At 40.6% G+C, this 21,922-nt stretch overlaps 1 protein-coding gene and 1 long non-coding RNA gene across 2 annotated transcripts; both read left to right on the forward strand.

Moving 5' to 3' along the window:
- Positions 1-1,218: 1,218 nt before the first annotated feature.
- Positions 1,219-9,377, forward strand: LOC131975815 (transcriptional repressor scratch 1-like). Its single transcript, XM_059338590.1, has 2 exons — positions 1,219-2,106; positions 7,923-9,377. Exons 1-2 carry the CDS (start codon positions 1,992-1,994, stop codon positions 8,648-8,650), a joined length of 843 nt encoding a protein of 280 aa, XP_059194573.1. The 5' UTR covers positions 1,219-1,991; the 3' UTR covers positions 8,651-9,377.
- Positions 9,378-18,390: 9,013 nt separating this feature from the next.
- Positions 18,391-21,829, forward strand: LOC131975819 (uncharacterized). Its single transcript, XR_009394757.1, has 3 exons — positions 18,391-18,530; positions 21,143-21,555; positions 21,744-21,829. It is a non-coding gene; the product is annotated as an uncharacterized LOC131975819 (long non-coding RNA).
- Positions 21,830-21,922: the final 93 nt, after the last annotated feature.

Raw genomic sequence — 21,922 nt, forward strand, 5'->3', positions numbered from 1 at the left:
TATACCCTACACCTGCCTCATTAAAACACAGAAATACTACTTTCACACCCTGGGACTAATTAAAACATATTTATACACTGCCATTCTGGGTCTCTAACTGATAAAGTAAGATTATGAAGCACTTAAAACCTGCCAGTACTCATTTTAAGCTCCCAGGCTGCAGTTTACGTAAATATCAAACTTCACAACAAGGTTTTAGATCATCCATGACTTTTAAAATTAAATCACTAGGATGCTTTAATTAAAGTTATGCATTTTGAAAAAACATATCAGAAGCATATTTGATTTGATTTGAATATTATTAAACCATACTTAAGGAGACTGAACGAACAAAAAAGTGAGGCTGCATTATAAAAAAATAAATCTGCACAGGAAATGATTAATTAATTTCTCAAATTATCTTTGTTGTCGTTACATAATATGGACTCCGAGCAGAGACAATCCTCGATCTTGCAGTAAAAGTTGCCGGTGAACCCAGTGTGACCCTGGAGCAGATATTACTCTGCTCCCATATTAATCCGGCACTCACTGTAAAACACTCCATTTGGTCTAAACCCCATTTGCCTTCGGGGCCACATTAATGATAATTACGAGGCTCTCAGCATGCTAGTTAATATCCCCCTCCATATAATCCATGTCATCGCGAAAAAAAGCAAAGATAGAATATGCTTAGCAGGTGATAAAAGAAGAGCAAAAAGTATATGGACTCCCAAAAACCATGCACAATGGGACAATATTTAAAATTCGTGTTCCACGCTGCGATAGCTGAATCAAATCGATGAGTGCTAGAAAAAACAACACACAAAAAACATAACAATTTCCATTCTTATCTCCCCAAAACATGGCGCCTCGCCTCACACACACACACACACACGTACACGAGCACGCACACACGCGCCCTCAAAAAATGAAGAGAGAGAGAGAGGAAGGAGGGAGAAGGAGAATGAAAGACAGAGAAAGAAAGAGAAAGAGGGGGGTGATAACAGCTTCAATAAATCATCCGGGCCAGTCGCCGCTCCCCGGGGATGTGGGATGGATTAAATTAAGCACTCCCTCTACCCGTGTGTCTATCCATCCCTCCATCCTCTCTCTCTCTCTCTCCCTCTCTCTCTCTCTCTCTCTCTCTGCGCCGTATAAATGCCAACAGCTGATCGCGAGACGCCACACTCACGGGAACACCTCGCGGACGCTGCAGAAAGAGAGAGACTGAGGGGAAGAGAGAGAGAAGAGAGAGGGATACAGAAAGAGAAAGAGGGGACGCTGTTGATCCATTCGGCCGCAGGGAGTCTAACTGTGTTTTTTTTTTCTTTTTACTTCAGTTGTCGTCATTAACTGGAATTAAGGACTATTTCTGTGGCAAAGAGGAGAGGACAAGGTGTCCGACATTTTTTTTAAAAAAGCTTCCAAAAATCGTCCTCTCATTTTCCCTCCTCTTATTTTCTTCGCATCCCTCCCCCCTCCTCCTCCTCCTCTTCCTCCTCTTCCATCTCTTCTTCTTTAAAGGGAGCCGCTGCACGCGCTGCAGGGTGCCTTCCACCGCCTGTTATTTTTGTTTTTTTTTTGTTTTCTGACTGCTCACGAGCCTCTGCCCCTCTGCCCGCGAGCACAGAGCGCGCGGCCCCCCCCGGAGGGAGCTGTCCGGTGCTGAAGTTGCATTTCTCAGCCTCTCTCTCTCTCTCTGCAAGAGGACTAAAGCAGGGAGGACAGTCAGAGAGACAGAAAGAAATAAGAAGTAAAGCGCTGGTTGAACTGTTTTACCGGCTCACGGTTTGCGCTTCCCTTAAAAAAAAGGAAAAATCTCAAGACAATCTTCCTCCGGTTCTCCTGTCTTGTTGGTGTGTAACGGACGAGTCAGCACGCTGGCCAGGCCGTCGGCAAACGGCTGTGTTTGTGAGTGTGTGTCGTTGTGTTTGTGAGTGTGTGTGTGTGTGTGTGTGTGTGTGTGTGTGTGTGTGTGTGTGTGTGTGCGTGCGTGTGTGTGTCGCACCACCATGCCAAGGTCTTTCCTGGTGAAAAAGGTGAAACTGGATGATCTCTCCAACGGAGCGGATTTGGAGAACGTCTACCGGCACCGGACAGACCTCAGCCTGCGGCTCCATGACAAAGGTAGGTCAGGCTGCCTACACAGCAGCGAACACTAACAGGTGTCTCAAAAACAAGCCGGTCTGACAGTGGAGGAGGAGGAGGAGGAGGACAGGCAGGCAGGCAGGGAGCCTAACAATGCTGTTTCCAAAAATAACACTTTCGCTGTGTGAGTAAGAGCTGGATTTACCTGTTGTGTCCTGGAGGGATTCCCTGTGATTGTTCTTTAACATTTAACTCCAATAATCGATGTTGCAAAAGATAACTATAAAATGCACACATGCAGGGAGTCGATAGTTATTAATATATTTATAATGAGCCCGACCTGTTCTTATATATCTTGCAATGTTTCTGTTTTATCTGTAGCCTTTTGATTTCATTCCAGTGTTGTTGCTACCTGTAGGCTGATGTGGGTGTACTCCAGGCAGATAAGTAGCCTATAATCATTGATTACAGACAGCACAGAGCTATCTTACAGTTATTACCTTCCTGATGGCTAATAAAAGCTTCAAAGCCCTGCACTAAGCAGTCCACTGCAAAATAAGTAATTCCACATGCCTTCAAAGAATGATGAGATGAGATGGACAAGGCGAAACACTAAAGAATGCCAATCTCAATAACCACTACACCCTGCTCAGTGAGTGTTAGCACACCACACAATCTAACACTTTATTTACTGGGAAGCCAAAGCAGGCTTGGTTTTATGTGTTTGTTGGCTTGTAGGAGTTACCAGTGGAGCAGAAAGGTCACTTGTGAAATCAACTAAATCCAGCGCATCCCATGTTTCATTGATTTTTGCTCATAGTCAGCTGGGACTTTATCCCCCCCATTTGCAGGTGCAGTGAGGTTAAAAGAGATAAAGACTGTGGTTATTAATATCTGGTCTATTTTCACTAGGTTTGGGGGAATTAAGAAAAGCCATGTCCTTGTCTGGACATGCTTGTGCAAGCTCAGTGTGATGCCTCTGATGTTTAAGATGTTGCATAAAACCTACAGTACTGCCTTGTAGCCTCTAGGTTGGGTGTGGGTGTTTTATATAGGAAATAAACTGATGGAACATAGTGACTCTATTTGATAAGGTGCAGAACAAATAAGCAACAGCTTATTTCTCCTTTATGCAACAATTCTGTGGCCAGAAGCTCCACTAGTGGTCCAATACAGTATTTTGATTATGAAGTTATCCTCATCTCAGGCTCACAGCATTCTGATCGTTTTGTGTGTTCTCCGTGTCCAGGTATGCCTGTCCGTTTTTTGCAGTGTCCACAGATTTTTGCATGATGATATCCTTCCTTCAGACTGAACATTTTTTAAATAAATGCATCAGCTATCGCAAGGAAACATCATCAGAATATCACAAAAAGAGAAGTGATCTTCTTGACTAATCTTATCTCACTTTACAGTCATCGAAGAACTGTTGAATATAAGTTAATGGGGACATATTCTAAATGAGAGTTACATTTGTATTCAAGTGGATTCATGATTATGAACTGTTGATTTTTTTTTTAATCTCATATAATATATATAACAATGCACAGCCTCATTGTAATAATCCCGGAGACAGTGTGATTCATGGTTTCGTGCAGCCTCTTTGCTCCTGAAGCAGTGAACTTCCCCACACCCTCTAACTGTGTGCGTCACATTTTACATGAAAAAACCCAGAGATGTCTTTGCCATGTAAATGCAGCCACTGCACTGCTTCCGCCCCAGTGTCATTGACACGTTGTTGCACATCAACATGTGTATCCCGTGCGCATTCTTGCCTGCCTTTCTCTGCTCGTAAAGCACAAAGCTGTCAGTGGTGTATTTATAATGTTGAGGTTAACAAGCCCTGCTCGGCTTGACACGCGATCTGCCACCTCAGCAGCAGCGTGCAGCGCTGCCTGTCCCGGCTACCTTTTGTCTCCTTCCCTAACATCTGATAGTAACAGCTTAATGCAGCTTCTACATACAGCACAGCACAGCACAGGCTCTACCCACAACACCACGTTAGGAACAACTCTCTGCTTGAATGAACTTGCTTCTAGAATAATTTATATCCCACCCGTGTTCTGTGCGTTGTGTGTGATGGGACTGTGTATTCAGATGGGACACCGTGGCAGATTCGTAGCCGCTGTTATCATATGCAGCCAGCTATGTGGTGTCACATAGAGCATGTTGCTTCTGCACCTAAACCCTCCGAGAGATGGGTTTAATAATAACAACATGAATTTCTGAAAGGAGAAAAAAGTAAACTACATACTTTTTCCCCCCCCAAGAATGCACTTTTTGATGATTCATATGAAGAACCACTTTTTCTTGTGTCAAATTGATCACAAGTTTTCTTTACATTCTACAAATATTTTACTGACACATGCTTAAAATATCCCCTCCAAAAATGATCTCAGTCTTGATATACGTAGGTATAGTTACTTTTTTGCTTTAGGTTGGCTCAACCAAGTTGTAACTTCTTAGCAAGTTATATGATAGGTGTAGATAGATTGGGTATATATTATGTCTATAACTATATATTCACAAAGAGAAAATGTAGAACAAATAGCCAATGATACTACTATTATGTATGCAGTTGTGTTTATGGAGGCCTGTGTTCAGTTTAGTCTTCATTTAAGCAATTGACCTACCTCATAAGTTATCTAAACCACAAACCGAACCTATGCTGTCACAATAATAATAGACTCAAATACAGTAGTTAGCAAAATATGCTGTATGATCAATGTCCCAGTGTTAACAAAACAAATTGTGAAAGAGCAGAAAACAACATGTGTGAAATGACACACTTGTAGATTCACACTAAAAATCACTGGGGGAACCAAATCCAAAGGTATTTTATAATGTGTGTAAATATGCTAGTTAGTATGTATTCATGTACTGTGAGTAGAGTGCTGTTTGTGATTATGCATTTCTATATTTAGACATATAGCATGTAGATATTTTCACGTATTTGTGATGATCCAGAAGGAGTTATAGCATTATCCGCCCAGCTCATATACTGTATGCCTACACTGTTTTAGAATGAGTTTCAGTAAGTGTGCTTTGCCCAAAAGGCTTGCAATGCAACTCTTAAACCCCCTGATCTGTAGAAAAACCACTGCTCTGACTGAGCCAGTGCAGCAGCCTCGCTGTCACTGTGCCATCGACCTGCACCGCACTGGATCTGTCCGTGGTGCTGATGCTCATTTTCACAGCCTAAATCAGCTTTCTCAAGTTCAGGGTCGGCCTGTGTGCATTTATCTTTCTCAGAGGAAGTGTTTAAACTGCAACCTTTGAGAACTAAGACGAAGTATACTGCTGAATTATCTCAGTACTAATACTGCAGCCTTTCTCCACACTCCATTGCTGGCCACAGGTGTGCAGGAGAGAGACAGATGTTCTGTGTTACAATATGCCATTTCAGGCTTTCACATATGTTTAAAGTTGTTAAAAGTAGTTACAGCTGCTGCTGCTGCTTTATTGATTGTGAGTTGAGAATGATCTCATACTACTTATGCAGACTACCACAGTAGTCACAGTCCTTTAATGCAGCTATTCTCAACCTTGGGGTCCCGACCCCAATTGGGGTCTCGAGATGATCTGGGGGTGGCCAAATCATTTTGGCGTTTTAGTCCTTTAGGTTATTTAATGTCTTTTTTTTTGTCATTTTGTGTCTTTTTTGGTCATTTTGTCTTTTTTTGGTCATGTTGTGTCTTTTTTGGTCATTTTGTGTCTTGTTTTTGGTTATTTTGTTCCTCCTTTGGGTCATTTTGTGTCTTTTCTGGTCATTTTGTGTCTTTTCTGGTCAATTTGTGTCTTTTTTTGGTCATTTTGTGTCTTTTTTGGTCATTTTGTTTCTTTTTTGGTCATTTTGTTTCTTTTTTTGGTCATTTTTTGTCATTTTGTGGTCAATTTGAGTCTTTTTTGGTCAATTTGTGGTCATTTTTTGTCATTTTGTGGTCAATTTGAGTCCTTTTTGCTTAATTTTATGTAATCTTTTGGTAATTTTGTGTCTTTTTTTGATCATTTTGTGGTCAATTTGATCACTTTTTGTGGAATTTTGTGTCTTTTCTGACAAATCCCAAAGGAGTCTCTGGCTTGAAGCTGACTGTTACACACTCAGGAGGTCAGAATGGACCTTTAAACTGATAGCAAAGGACTTAGATTAAAAGTAACAATAAAATATAAAGTGAGCGGGGGTCGTGGACAACATGCATGTTAAATTGGGGGTCACGATTCAAAAAGGTTGAGAACTACTGCTTTAATGGACTGTAGTCCCAGTAGTTCTGTGTACTTTTACACCTGGCAGGTGGCAGTTTATTACATTTTTTATCAGTACTTTTAAAGTGAGAGGAGGGCTATAACACTGGGCGCCTGAAAAAAACAGCATGATACAAGAATACTATACATAACAGCAGATGATCTTCATAAAATCGCTGACCTAGGACCACATCTTAAATAGAAACTTCTTGTTCTGTTGTTGAAAAATGCATCCAGTTTCTTAACACATACAGAAATGCACTGTCTGTCATGTCAGCATTTATGTCCATGCATAGCACTTAGGGAACAGCTAAATGGTGTTTCTACATTCAACATACAGTCATGTGTTACTGGTTGAATGAACACACATTTTGGAATATTTATGTCAACCCATCGTCTCTATGTTTTGTGTTATAATGAATGCACTCAAGTGGGATGCAGAAGCAGAAAAAAAGCATGCAGCTATATGAGGCGAGCTGTATATCACTAATGGTTTAGCTGTTTACATCACTATGTGAGCATGTATTCAATTTAGACTGTCTACTGCTGGTCACTACACTGAATCTCTGCTTTACTGTCTCTGTGAGGAGGGATAAGCTTGAGAAAAGAGGCCTATCTGATTTCACTCTGTTCTGCCTGTCCAGCTGGCTACAGCAGTTTAATGGCGGTAATCCAAACTTTTTCCCCAGTTGGGTCTCTGTTAGATGGACATGTGCAGTAAAGAATGCCTATTACATTTACTACTGGTACATGGACCATGGTCTCTGATGTGGTGGGAGATCATTTGTTTTGCACCTGTGCCCTTCTGTGCCTCTTAAAGGGACAGTTCGCCTCCAAATCCACACATATACATATTTCGTCTTTTATTAATCTGGATTGTTTTGGTGCGAGTTGCAAAGTTTTGAAGATATCAGCTATAGAAATGCCTGCCTTTCCTCGAAAATATAATGGAAATTAATGGCACTTCTCTTGGAATGCACCAAAGCACCGAAAAATTTGAAAAACTCAACATCAATGTGTCTTTCCAGAAATCATGACTCAGTTACTCAAAATTGACAGATGTTGTTGGGACAAGTTCCATTAACCCATTAGGGGCCTAAAACGCCTAAAACGCCTGTAAAACCTCTGGGTGATTTTAAAATCAGCCCCTAAAACCTGAAGTTTTTCTGGAAATTCAACGCTTCTACTACATTATAGATTTTTCAGCCTCTGTAGCAGATAGAAATGAAATTCAAAAAGTATTTGAGAGCTTATACAAATACTACAAAACGACGTATCCGCTTTCCAGGCTTCAATGGGTTAAGGAGCTATTCCTTTCTACCAAAATACACCTTCCAACCATATCACCTTGCTGAGGGGAGAGAGAAAAAAAACATCATCATTTTCATTTTCATTTTCATCATCACGTCATTTTTGTGTGTACTGTCACTCTAAGATAGTTTTAATATAGCTAACTTACTACCTATCAAGTTAAGTCATGGCTATATCAGTGATAAATAGTCTGAGTCTGTCTAATTTTGATTCCTATGCGAGACTTTAGTGTAAACACATTTTTAAACAAACTTCTGCCTCATTCTTCTTCAACCTAACACTGTTTTCTTTTTCCATCCCAGCTGGTTACATCAGTGACTACATCAGCCCTGTTGTGTACGATGGCGAGAGTGACGGTGGGATCAAGATACCCTCCCCCGACCCCCTCTACGATGGCATCCACAGTGACTACGGGGCCCCTGACTCTGAGTCTCCGGACAGTCCCGGCTCAGAAATCACTGACGGCTACATCAACGGAGATGCTGCTGTGAGCGAGGGTTACACAGTCGACGCCTTCTTCATCACCGATGGCCGCTCGAGGAGGAAAGCTATCAGCAGTCCCAGGACCATCCAGAGGCACACCTGCAACGAGTGCGGCAAAACCTACGCCACGTCTTCCAACCTGAGCCGGCACAAACAGACACACCGCTCGCTGGACAGTAAGCTGGCAAAGAAATGTCCAACCTGCGGTAAGGTGTACGTTTCCATGCCCGCCATGGCCATGCACCTGCTCACTCACGACCTCAAGCACAAGTGTGACGTGTGTGGGAAAGCGTTCAGTCGCCCCTGGCTTTTACAGGGCCACATGCGCTCTCACACAGGCGAGAAGCCGTTTGGATGCGCCCACTGCGGGAAGGCCTTCGCTGACCGCTCGAACCTGCGCGCTCACATGCAGACCCACTCGGCCTTCAAGCACTTCAAGTGTAAACGCTGCAACAAGACCTTCGCGCTCAAGAGTTACCTGAACAAGCACTACGAGTCTGCCTGTTTCAAAGGCCCCTTCTCTCCTCTCGGCCCCCTAGATGCATGACCCCCTGCATAGATAAAACAACGGACAAAACTGCAGACATAAATTACCATAATCCTACACACTGAACTGAACTGCAGACACAAACTATCTATTTTTGGTCAGAATATGACCTTGCTTTCCCTCCCCCCCCTTCTATCACTTTCCCCACACCTTGCTTTCCTTGGAGCCTATTCATGATGATGAAGATAGCACAATTTTTTCTCCTTGAGATTTGCCCACTTAAGGATTTAACTGATCTACGCATGCACTTCCTCAAAAACTCTTCACCTCCTCTTCCTCCGTCTGTTCTGGATGGAGACAATAATACTAACACGGCTTCCTTCTGGCATCTAGATACAGTATGGCATCATATATTTTGGGACACTGATGATGATGAGGATGACGACAAAGACAATACTAAGCCTATAGCTATTGGGTTCCTCCCTGCACTGAAATGCAGTGAAAGAGTTTTCCCTTCTGATTTTCTTTTTTGGGGAATTATAGTAATAATAATAGTAATAATACTGATAATAATAATGTTTTGCTGCACCAAGTGACCATATTCTCTCCACTAATGAGGTAAAAAAATACTATTTATTTATTTATTTACTTATTTATTTTAACATTTTTTTTTCTTTTTTATTTATTGTATGTTTATACTTGATTTGATAACAATGAAGTTAACTTATTTGTTGCACTTTAATTTCTGTATGTATGTAGGATATTTGCCAACCTCTTTCTATCACTACAGGCCAAAGCATATGTCACTTTTTTGAGTAATATTTTTTCCTATTATGTTGTTTACCTTTTTTCTTATTAACGTTATTGCATGCAAAAAAATAATAATGAAATCTATGCCAACATCATAAAAAGCTTATGATTTTTGCCAAATTCCTATAGATAGAACCTGAGGGCAATATTTTTCTCTTGGAACCTCCGTAGGACTCTTTAAAAGCAATAATCACCTAATGCATGGTATTTTATGATGAAGTTATGAAGTATTACCTACTACTGTATAGCAGTTTAAAAATCAGGTATGTTTTACTTCACCTATAGTCATAAACAGAAAAATACTAATATTACAGACATCAGGGAACATGCCAATGTAGTGTTAGAGTAACAAAAAGAAAAGTCCAGTCTTTCCTCTCTTGTTATGCACTGCCTGCCTCTTAGTGAGTAGAACTAATGTAGGATGTAGGCTAGAGAGGCTGGGATCAGCTGCCTGCTGGGTGTGAGGCCTATTGTAGGATAACTATAACCCTGACACAACTGTGCTTGGCTAACTCTAGCATGAAATAAGCCTGCTAACCATAACCAGGGGAGGATTAACTTTGGATTAGACTTCTCAACATTTTGCTCAGATTCGATCACTGGCCATTCACAATACTTCACTGGTTTTATAAAGGTTCTGCGGTGAAAAAGTGGCACTTAAATGTGTTAAAAACATATTCTCTGTGTCAAGCAGCAAAATAACAACAGGCCTTTAACAGGCATTTCAATAGCCATAAAAACAGATCTGTTTCCAGATACAGAGACACAATAAAACAAGGTTAATACAACAACGAAATGTGTACAAACCCAAAATAATGAAGAGTTGGTGACATGGAAATAGAATAAGAGTGGAAAATTCAGAACACAGTGGTAATTTGACTTGTTTGGTAAAAGAATGGTGATTGTTGTTAGTTATCATTGTAACATAACACGTGACGCCTGCTAGTTTCAAGCAGACAGCTGGCTAGTTATCTAGCTAGCTTGTCTGTCCCTCTTCCAGCGAAGTAGCAACAGGAAGTGAGGCAGAAGGACCGCTCGTTTTCTGTAACCAGTGTAGCATGAAAGCATGTTGGAATTAGCCAGCTAGCTAGCGGACGGCTGGCTAATTAACTAGCTTTCTTATTCCACCGTTCTTTCATGCTACATTATTTACAGAATCTTAGCTGAAAAAGTTGTTACTCATCCAGCGACAGCAATGAGCTTTACTACTGATGATGCATTAAGTAGTTAAATTTGAGTAATTTTGCGACTGGCTCTCATGCTTCTAATCCACTGCTCATTTGGTCGTTACTGCTGCTACTGTCTGCAACTTTCCCTAAGTCTGTCAGCCACAGCTATCAGACACCTGGCTCGCTAGCTAGCCTGGTAATTCTACTATGCTTAATGCTATACTTGTTACAGAAAATGGGCATTAATTGTCACTCATCTGGCGTCAGCAATGTGCTTTCCTACGCTGTGTGTGGAGGAAGCATGAAGTTGGTAAATTTTAAACCTCACCTCAGTGAGTCCGCGACTTGTCTGAGTTGTTTTATACAGAACTTTATACTGAACTTAACCATCAGCTACAATGGTCACAGTTCTTTGCAAAGTCAACGGTACAAATAAAAATGGCCGCCACTCTAACCATCCTGACGTTTTTGATTTGAAGGGGAATGTCCATTCTACTCTTATTCTATGTCTATGTTTGGTGCAATGTTGAAGTTGGACTGATGTCAACTTTAAATGCAATGCATTATTCAACCACCCTTCCAGTGCACTTCCAAACCATAAAGCGTGCATTCTTAAACCACAGAAAAAGCTTCCAGCACTTTAGCTGGATGGTCCGGTTGCAGCTTAACTGTTACAGTCCAATAGATACATTAGGCCGAGTCCTGATTATTCTGCAGTAGGCCCCATCTAACCCTTCTGGGCCGACCATGGGCTAACTCTATGAGTGATATACCGGCAGACAGGCTTACTCTCATCAACCCCAAGTCATACAGTAGATGGTTTAACCTTTGATCTAGGTGGCCAATACCAGTGTTGCTGAACCCAGTTCTCTGCAGCTCAAAAACCTTTTCTACAGATTCATGGAGCTTCCTGAGAGACAGACTGCAGACATAAAGATCTGCACAAAACATGAAGTGCTTGTTTATATGCCATATGTATTAATTGTAACCTTGAATAGAAAGACCTGTGCACAAGTGCATGGGTGCATGAGCTGCTGTGGAAGACACACAGGAAGAATCTGTGTCTACAGTCAAGCTTCCAACAATTGAATAGAAATGGGTCTATTATTCAGATTTGAATCTCCAACAAAAGAAGTTTTGATAATTGCAGTGCTTCCTCAGGCATGAGATTACTCAATTAGAGATGGGGTTGACTGATATCCAACACCATTTAGGGTTTAGGGACAAAAGGCGAGTCTGCACTGATACATTTACCCATTACCTATTTTCTTTTACATCTCAGAGATAAAGAGATAGGACCTGTATGACATCAAAGGCGGTCAGATCTGTTCTGAAGTCAAAAAGTCAACATTTCGTAATGAAAGTCTAGCGTTGCAGGAGACGATACAATCTTTAAGTCTTTTACAAAGAGGCTTTTTTTGGTGAAAACTGTAGCTCCCAAATCAATAAGAAAGAGGCAGTTTCTGTTGTGACTCGAGCCATCAGTATGTGAGTCAGCAAATTACAGGTCTTATCTCTCTCCCTGATGTGTGAAAAAGATTGGAGCTGCAATTACTTGAATTGTATCAGACGATTAGTCATAGAGCTTCAACTTCTTAGGGATGAATTTTTTTGTCTTTGTCTTTTTTATCAGTGATTTTAAAGCCTTGGTCAAAATACTCACAACACAAGTAGATAATAAACAATAAATGAGGTGCTTAAACACAAGTATTACAGAAATACAGCTCCAAATTAAAAGCACAAGTTTGGCTAACAGGCAATATATAAATAAAAGAAATGCATTTCCTTCACATTTCTTGATACATGGATCCCTGGTAGAGATATAAATGACAATATGCTACTATGAAGGGTAGAAAGTTGCTAAATGAACCACTGAGAGTCTCTCTGGCAGCAGTGTTTTTTACGTATCACCAATTGTATTATTGTGAATTAAAACTCGTTGCAACTTTGCACTGCAGTTTAAAGGTCTTAAAGGTATTTGGCTAAAGTTGTGGTTGGCTGTTTAGTGGTTTTGAGGCAGAAAGCGTCTGTCTGACTGTGCGTCTGTCTCTGGGCGAGCTCCAGGTCTGTACTCTCTAAGCACTTCCATTCTAGTCATCTCCACCTTAAAGAAAGTAGCACAATGAAACTAACTAGAATTCAGGTAGAGAAGAATTAAAAACCTTGTACTAGCTTGACCTCTCTTCTTTTTTGTATTTCCAAGTTAAAGAATGATGATAACCTAAATAATCATTTATTGCAAGAGGGTTTGTAAAGAATCCTTTGGATTGAGACATTTTTACTGCTGTATAGTGATATCTAACACACCTTATCTCAGGAGATTTGGCTCTCTGCTGCAGAGAGAGAATCTCCTGGGTTTTTTTGAGCCAGAATTCAGACAATGTAAGCACAATGAACACAAAGCATTTTGTGGCACTTCATAATAAAGAATAATCTTAACCAACCAGGGTGTCGTAGTCTTGTGTCTCGTCTTGTTTTAAGTCTCCAGTCAATCATAATGAATATGCACAACATAGAAACTGGGAACAGTAGTTGCTATGCAGCATGGAGTGGTGAGGAATATTGTTTTTTTCATTCCTTTTAAACTCTTTTGACCCTTATAATTTATCTTCTGTTTAAGTAGCTTTTAAAGCAATTCATGCAAATAAAGTACGTTTTCCTTTAAGTTTGAGGATTGTTCATTTACATAAAATAACACTCAACTCTGCACTCCACAGCCCATACTTTGTATTAGCTTTGTCAATATTGTATGTTTAAAGAGGGACTAGGCTAACACTGGTGCACAGTGTGCTCATTAGCACTCTTTAAGCTGGAAGCTATCTACCAGTAATGGGCTGCGTGGATGGCTAAATACTGCAGTTTGTTAATTCCATATTTGGACATTTAGCAGTGGTTAAGTATCACTTAAAGCAAACTTTGTTTCAAATATTTAGTATTCTCTACAACCTTAAATATGGAACAATCACAGTTAAAGTTTGGAAGCTAAAGTATTTATTTACCTCTTATCTTTTTCAGGTTGTTTATTACAAATACAAAGATCAAAATCTAGGCCTGATGCCATCATTGATATTTTAGCTACTGCTCAATAAAAAAACACTAAGATGATAGTTTCCTATTACACAGACACACACAGACACAGTGACACAAATAAATACAGAATTTTTAGGGGTTGCTGTTTGAAAAAGTTGTCAACTGTGAATAACTGCAGGAACATAATGCAATATGCCTGTTACATAACGATAGAAATGAATAGAAGATATATAACTCAGCTCTATGAAGTGTTTATCTTAATTTTGAGCTTTCAGTGTAATAAAGTGAAACACTGCATTGATTTCAAGCCCCATGCTTTCTGGTGGGACCCAATCGTTATGAGGACACATTGGCCCTCATTTATCAAACGAGCGTACGTGAGAAAGTGAATGTAAAGTGGGCGTACAATCATTTCTACGCAAGCCTCGGCATTTATCAATTTGGACGTGAGTGGACGGTACGATCAGATCTCACGTCTGCTGAGTCGGAGAATTGATCTTAGACTATTGTATCGATGCCTGGAGCTGATAAAACTCTGTGGTGTTTTGATTTTTAGTAGTGACAAAGCAAAACATGTTTAGACTACATAATTTATCATTAAAACATAATCCAAAAATAAATACACCCTGCGATCGTGAAATTCTTTAAACAGAATACCAGCTGAGGATATTAAATGTTGTTGTCTTCTGCTGTTTACTGTTAATTATTATTATTATTATTATTATTATCCAGCTCCGTCAGCCTCTCTTTTACCAGCGGTGCTGCCCGAATAGAAACATTTCCAATCAGCGCTGCCACACGCTCCTCTCACTAGGACATCATTATTAGTAAATGTAAAGAGGTTAATAATATATCTCCATCATAATAATAGCAACATTCGGATATTATATAGACTATATATCACGATGTAATTACTCAAACCTCGCCGGGAGTTTAATAGTCCGCTACTCTGCTGACAGCACCACTGATTTCCTTCTTTTTCACTTTTTATGCTGCCAAACAAAACCAGTTTGTTGTGTTGCAGCTGTTGGACGTCAGCGTTTCACTTTCTGACTCTGAGAAATTCCTCTTCTTTTAGAATTAAAACTGACTTTAAAACATTGTTTACCTCCTTCAACCAAAAAGCTGAAAACTTCTAAGTCCGTGCTCCAAATGTAAAATAATCACTGGACTTGTTTGAGTTTATAACTATAAGTACTTTTATTTCATAAACCTCCGTCGCTGCTTATTTTGTGTGCTTGCTTGCAAAAGCACACTAACTACTATTCACCGGGACTATTTTTATTATTTTGTGTGCTTGCTTGCAAAAGCACACTAATTGTTATTCCGTGGGCTTATTAGTGCCACGGCTGAGCATCGAGGCACTCATCTTCACTGCAAGCAGTGAGGATGAGTGCCTCGTGCGAAGCACGAGGCATCTCTTATTATTGCTCATGTTTATTATTATTAGTGCCACGGCTGAGCAGCGAGGCACTCATCTTCACTGCAAGCAGTGAGGATGAGTGCCTCGAGCGAAGCTCGAGGCATCTCTTATTATTGCTCATGTTTATTATTATAGATTATTCTTCCGTAAAAACTTTGGCGCGTAACTAGTCTCGCAGCTTTGAGAAATCGCGAAAAGTAAAAACGTCAAAAGTTGCGCCCTAATCGGGAATCGTGTGGAATGACTTTTTTTAGCGATCGGCGCGCACGTTTTCGCACAACGTGCACAAACGTGCACTTTTTGGCCCATCCGGAACGCATTGTGCCAACTTTGGGGCCTCACCATTTGCAAACCGTTGCTCGTAAAATTCCGAAACGATTTAGAAAGTTGTAGGGCCTGAATTTAACTCTAGTCCTGTGAAATTTCAAAGCGATTGCACGTATAGTTTTCGCACGAAGTGCGAAAACATTTCCATTTTTCCAAACTAATGGGGAGGGAGATTTTCCCATGTGTGTGTATTGCGCGGAATGTTCAGACTCTAGACTGGTGATGTCATCAAGCAGAGTGTAGAGGGAGAGAAGGAATTGTCAAAAAATAAAGTTGAAAACTGCGCTCCAGGCCGCAAATTTCACTCTACAGAAATAATTTATACATAGAAACGTAGGAAAATTTGTGGTCTCACTCACAATCCTCTGGTAAAGCTGTCAGAGTTTTAGTTTGGGCGCAGGACACAGAGAAGTGCCACCAAAACGCATCAACTGCCCCATTGAGTCCCATATTAAAAACACACAAGGATTTTTGAAATAATCAGATTTTACCGTTTTTTTAGATCGCTCTAACAAAGCTATTTTTTCATTTTTGTTAAAAAAAAATATATGTAGACGTTCAGGAAGAACTCAGGACGCTCAAAGTGAAGTCGGATCAGTGATAGGTATTATGGTTTTGCCGAAAATGCTTTCTGTTCGAGGCCAGAATTTTCAGTTTGTCCACCTCTGGCTGCTCAGTGTGGCAGAACTGTCTCCACCTTCAGTTAATTTCAGTTGATTGCTCTGCTCTGATTGGTCGACTCCACCTGGCCACGTGGTTGCTTAGCTACCAAAGCCTCCCCCAACCTCCTACCCCCCCCCCCCCCCCCCCTCCTCCAACACAGACATTCTCACTGAACAGACATGGCGTTCTTTCATTAAACACGAGACCTTATAACTTGACCGTACATTGTCCAATCTGCTTCAAACTTGTCATGCATGATGATGGCTCATCACTGACCAGTTGTACATAACTATATTTCATAAATTCCCGCCCTTTTTGATTAGCCACGCCCCCTTTCTTAACTAATGAACCGTTTGTCCTAGAAACTTGTATGAGGTGTCAGATTACTCAGCATAGCGTCCCTGTCTAACTGTTGATTGATAACCCCGCCCCTTTTGATTAGCCACGCCCCTTTTACTAACTAATGAACCGTTTGTCCTAGAAACTTGTATGAGGTGTCTGCTAACTCAGGACAGAGCCCTTGTTTTACTGGTGATTGAAGCCACGCCCCCTTTGAGTAGCCACGCCCCTTTTTACTAACTAGTGAACCGTTTGTCCTATAGCCTTGTATGAGGTGTCTGTGGACTCAGGACAGAGTCCCTGTTTGACTGGTGATTTAAACCACGAGAATCATCCGGCAGTAGTCCCGTGGCACTCCAAAATTTCCCTGGAATTTTGTTTCTAGTTATTTTGTGTGCTTGCTTGCAAAAGCACACTAACTACTATTCACCGGGACTATTTAGTGCCACGGCTGAGCAGCGAGGCACTCATCTTCACTGCAAGCAGTGAGGATGAGTGCCTCGTGCGAAGCACGAGGCATCTCTTATTATTGCTCATGTTTATTATTATATATTATAGATTATTCTTCCGTAAAAACTTTGGCGCGTAACTAGTCCCACAGCTTTGAGAAATCGCAAAAAGTAAAAACGTCAAAAGTTTCGCCCTAATCGGGAATCGTGTGGAATGACTTTTATTAGCGATCGGCGTGCACGTTTTCGCACAACGTGCACAAACGTGCACTTTTTGGCCCATCCGGAACGCATTGCGCAAACTTTGGGGCCTCACCATTCGCAAACCGTTGCTCGTAAAATTCCGAACCGATTTAGAAAGTTGTAGGGCCTGAATTTAACTCTAGTCCTGTGAAATTTCAGAGCGATTGCACGTATAGTTTTCGCACGAAGTGCGAAAACATTTCCATTTTTCCAAACTAATGGGGACGGTGATTTTCCCATGTGTGTGTATTGCGCGGAATGTTCAGAATCTAGACTGGTGATGTCATCAAGCAGAGTGTAGAGGCAGAGAAGGAGTTGTCACAAAATAAATTTGAAAACTGCGCTCCAGGCCGCAAATTTCACTCTACAGTAATAATTTATACATAGAAACGTAGGAAAATTTGTAGTCTCACTCACAATCCTCTGGTAAAGCTGTCAGAGTTTTAGTTTGGGCGCAGGACACAGAGAAGTGCCACCAAAACGCAACAACTGCCCCATTGAGTCCCATATTAAAAACACAGGAGGATTTTTGAAATAATCAGATTTTACCGTTTTTTTAGATCGCTCTAACAAAGCTATTTTTTCATTTTTCTTAAAAAAAAATATATGTAGACGTTCAGGAAGAACTCAGGACGCTCAAAGTGAAGTCAGATCAGTGATAGGTATTATGGTTTTGCCGAAAATGCTTTCTGTTCGAGGCCAGAAATTCCAGTCTCTCCACCTCTGGCTGTATTGGCTGACCAGTTCTAAATAACAATACTTAGTAAATTCCCGCCCTTTTTGATTAGCCACGCCCCCTTTCTTAACTAATGAACCGTTTGACCTAGAAATTTGTATAAGGTGTCAGATTACACCCCCCCCCCCTCCTTTGGTTTAGCCAAATCGCATTGCATTATGTATTTATTTAACCATTCATATGAACATTTGATTGTATAATTATTTAAGCATTTAATCATGAATATTATAATAATGAATAATGAAATTAATATAATGAATCAATGGGATATGTATGTATTTAAATAACCCTTATACAAGTTATTTTATATTTTATCTGTTTTATTTTTAACTTTTATTCCTCATTCAATGATTTTACTGCATTGCACCTTGTAACTCAAAAAGACACTTTAAAAATTAAATTCACTTTCTCACACACACACGCACACGCACACGCACACGCACACACACACACACACACACACACAAAATCAGAAACAGCCCCACGTGTGTTTGAGTGACAGGCAGACAGGCAGATTGATCACGCAATTCTATTGGACCAGACATCACTTGACTTGGCACTATAAAGTTCTTTCGCGGGCTTTCCTCCTTCCCGTGTTTCAGACACACCCACACTGAGCGGACGCACAGTGAGTGAGAGAAATACGGACTTTTGCTTGGCTTTAACCTGCTTTTGGACAACCATTTGGATTACTTTTGGATTACCTGTTGGACTACCTGCTTGGCGGATCTACGTGGACTTGTTTTCAAAGGTAAGATATATTAAATTTCATGCTTTTTATGCTCTCTGCGCTGTGTTTCATCAAGAAAAAAATTAAACAGTATGTCTTGTGTGCAGTGTCTCAACCTAGCAACATAAGCTACCTAGCCTAACACTCAGTAATAATGCTGACCTATAAATTATATTTTAATGAATTAAGAAAGATAATTTTAATAACAGCATTGTGTGTCTACACTGGTGGGCGGGGAATAGCTGGTTAGCAGGGCCGGAACTCAAGTAGCAACATTAGCTAGCTAGGCAAACAATAAGGCCCTTGTGCAGTGTCTCAACCAGGCAAAAGGCCTAGCTACCTAGGCAAACATTCGGTAATAATGCTGAACATTAAATGATATTTTAATGAATTAAGAAAGATAATTTTAATCAGAGCATTGTGTTTGTGTACACTGGTGTGTGGGGGTGTAACATCATAGCTGTATTAGCTGTAGGCTAAAGTCCGGCTGTGCTAAAAATAGCTTTGGAGCTGTGCTAGTAATTTAGCCTGCCTCCATTCACAACAAATAAACTACATTTATTAAATGTACCATTATTAGTAAAGGAGGCAGATAAATAGCTAAACATGACATGTTGAGCATGAGAGGAGACAGAAGCTAGGTTGAGATGCCTCAATTCAACCCCATTGTCAAGTTTCGCGCCACAGGTAGTGATGTCATCTGTCGCTGGGCAGAAACTGACACACTTGTCTGTGAGTGCCTAAATACATGCAGTACATAGAGACAGACAGAGAAAACTGCTGAATGTACGACCATTGTGTACATATATGATTATAGATGCATATGAATTTACTGAGGACGCACAAAAGCATTTTATATTATTATTTTTATACAATTATTTATTTAATCATTTATTGACCATTTAATTTCATCATTATTTTATTATTATTTAATCATAAATAACATTTGTTATTTGTTGGTACAAAAAATAACTTGAATTACATGTATGCTATTGTGTGTTACTGGATATATATTCTCTATGGATGTTAAAGCTGATGTTGGTGTAATGCACTTTGTATATGCCACTATTGATCAGCTATTATCAGATGTGTGAATATGGTTTTCAGTTAACTGAAAAAGCTGTTTATTGTGACATCACCGCCCGCTGTGGCTACTGTGTGTGTGGGAGTGTGTGTCTGTTTGTCTGTCATTTGTGTTTCTGTGTGTCTGTCTGATAGTGAGTGTGTAGAAGAGTCTGCCTGTCTATCATGTTTGTGTTTCTGTGTGTGTCTGTCTATGTTTGTCATGTGACCTCGTGGCCCGCCGTGGCTGTCTGCATGTTGGCTTATGTTAGAGTGTTGCAGTGTGTATTGATCACTTATAGCTCACTGTTATCAGATATGTGAATATGGTTTTCAGTTGACTGATTAAGCTGTTTATTGTGACATCATCGCCCGCCGTGGCTACTGTACTGTGTGTGTGTGATTCTGTGTTTCTGTCTGTCTCTGTGTGTTTCTGTCTGTATGTGTTTTTGCTGTCTGTCTCTCTTACTGTCTGTATGTGCAGGGATGCAAACAAGTCGCTTTTCGGCGATTCTCGCTTTTTTCACGGGTGTTTGGGTGACTTGTGCAAATTGTGTAGATCCGATGAGTTTTATTTTTTGGGGGGGACGTTTATGAGCAACGGGAGTTTGTTTTAGAAACGTTTGGGGACTGAAAACATGAATTAATCTTTATTTTCGCCTCTCAAAACTTCTTATATCCGGTCAGTTTATAATGTTAAAGTGACATGGATATCTGTGTATAATCAATAATGTCGCTGCAGTATTTATGCCTTTTTAGATGTGTGCTCTGTTTTGTGACTGCACATCCGCACGGCACAGGCTGGCAAGGGCGACATGTGGGGGGGATGGGCTACCTGTCTCAACCTGTCTGTGCGCCTGTCTCTCTGCGGACAGGTCGGGCTGTAGCCCCCGCTGTGATTTGATCAGCACTGACTAGTTTGATAGTTTGATGTGAATTTTGTTTCAAGTGAGTAACGTTAATACTGACCTCCATTGAAAAAAACCTTCTAATTTACACAACGATGATTGTGACGGATCACCTGGTAACTGGTCATTTAACATTGTTTAACATTTTACATTGTTACTGAAATGAGTCCAATTTTATCTACAAAATGTGTGCCAAATTACATTGAAGTGGCTAAATGAGTGTTTTCTCAATATCATCCATGTTTATCCTAAACTCCTCTAAACAAGGGTTGTTGTGAATAGTGTATTTTTTATAAGGGAGTTCTGCAGGCAGCTGGACAGAGTTCAGTATCTCCAGCACACCTCCAGCATTTCAGAGCAGATGATTCTGCTTATTGTTTATTGGTGCTTCGGAGGCTCTCTCTTTTTTCACCATACCTATTGCATCCCTGTATGTGTTTGGCTGTCTCTGTTTCTGTCTGTCTCTCTGTGTTTCTGTCTGCCTCCATTTCTGTCATATGTATGTTTCTGTGCTTTTGTCTGTATGTTTGTCAGTGTGTTATGTGTGTGTGTTTCTGTGTGTGTCTGTCAAGAATGACATCACTCTTCCCAGTCTGTATTCTTTTCTCTTTTCTGTAATTTCATATAAACCACAGTCTAAAACTATTGTTTTCTTTTTTGCAGCTTCCCACTCAGAGGCTTCTGAGAGCAAGACCCCACACACACCACACTTCATTCATTCTTGATCTTAAATTGAGAATCACATACTGAGAATCACATAGAACACAAACACAGCACACAACATAAAATACATAGACCTATACTGACCATAAATTAATTCTCACAGACACACACACACACACACACACACACACACACACACACACACACACTCTTTGCATTGTTTATTGTTCCAGTGATTGTTGATATTGTGTTTGTTCAAATTTCACACTTTTACACTGCATTGTGTACGTCTGTGAGATAACCGTGTTTTGGAGTATTTCTTCTTGAGTGTTTACAGCTTGGTGTAGGACGAGATGCCGCGGAAGGGGAAGCGTTGCAGGGCCCAGAAGCAGCGATGGAGCAAGCCGGACCAGGTAGACACTGCAGCTCAGCCCATCCACTGTCACCCAACAAGCAAACTACATAATAGATAGCTTTAGGGCTATATGTTACAACAGGCTGCAAACCATTAAAGTAGACGTGAGGAAAATTAGTGCTTCTTCTGTCAAGTGACTGCAATGTGTCACTTATTGACTGCATTTGATTGGTTTTGTGTTTTGAGGTGACCCAGCTGGAGACGCCGCCGCCAGCCCAGCCTTTCTGGACCCAGAAGGATGGACCCAGCCCCTCCCAGTCTCCTGCTCAGAAGGTATAGTGCTCACTCCATGCTTATTATCAATTAGTATTGAAATACACTGTGTAATTCAAAGTGTTCAGTTTTAGTAACTTGATTTCTGTGTG

The sequence above is a fragment of the Centropristis striata genome, chromosome 8, assembly GCF_030273125.1.
Source record: "Centropristis striata isolate RG_2023a ecotype Rhode Island chromosome 8, C.striata_1.0, whole genome shotgun sequence".
Lineage (NCBI taxonomy): Eukaryota > Metazoa > Chordata > Actinopteri > Perciformes > Serranidae > Centropristis > Centropristis striata.

What these genes read in the sequence shown, in the direction of transcription:
- LOC131975815 (XM_059338590.1), top strand. Translation starts at nt 1,992, where the DNA reads ATGCCAAGGTCTTTCCTGGTGAAAAAGGTGAAACTGGATGATCTCTCC. An exon ending in CCTGCGGCTCCATGACAAAG is followed by an intron (nt 2,107 to 7,922) that starts GTAGGTCAGGCT and finishes TTTCCATCCCAG; the next exon opens with CTGGTTACATCAGTGACTAC.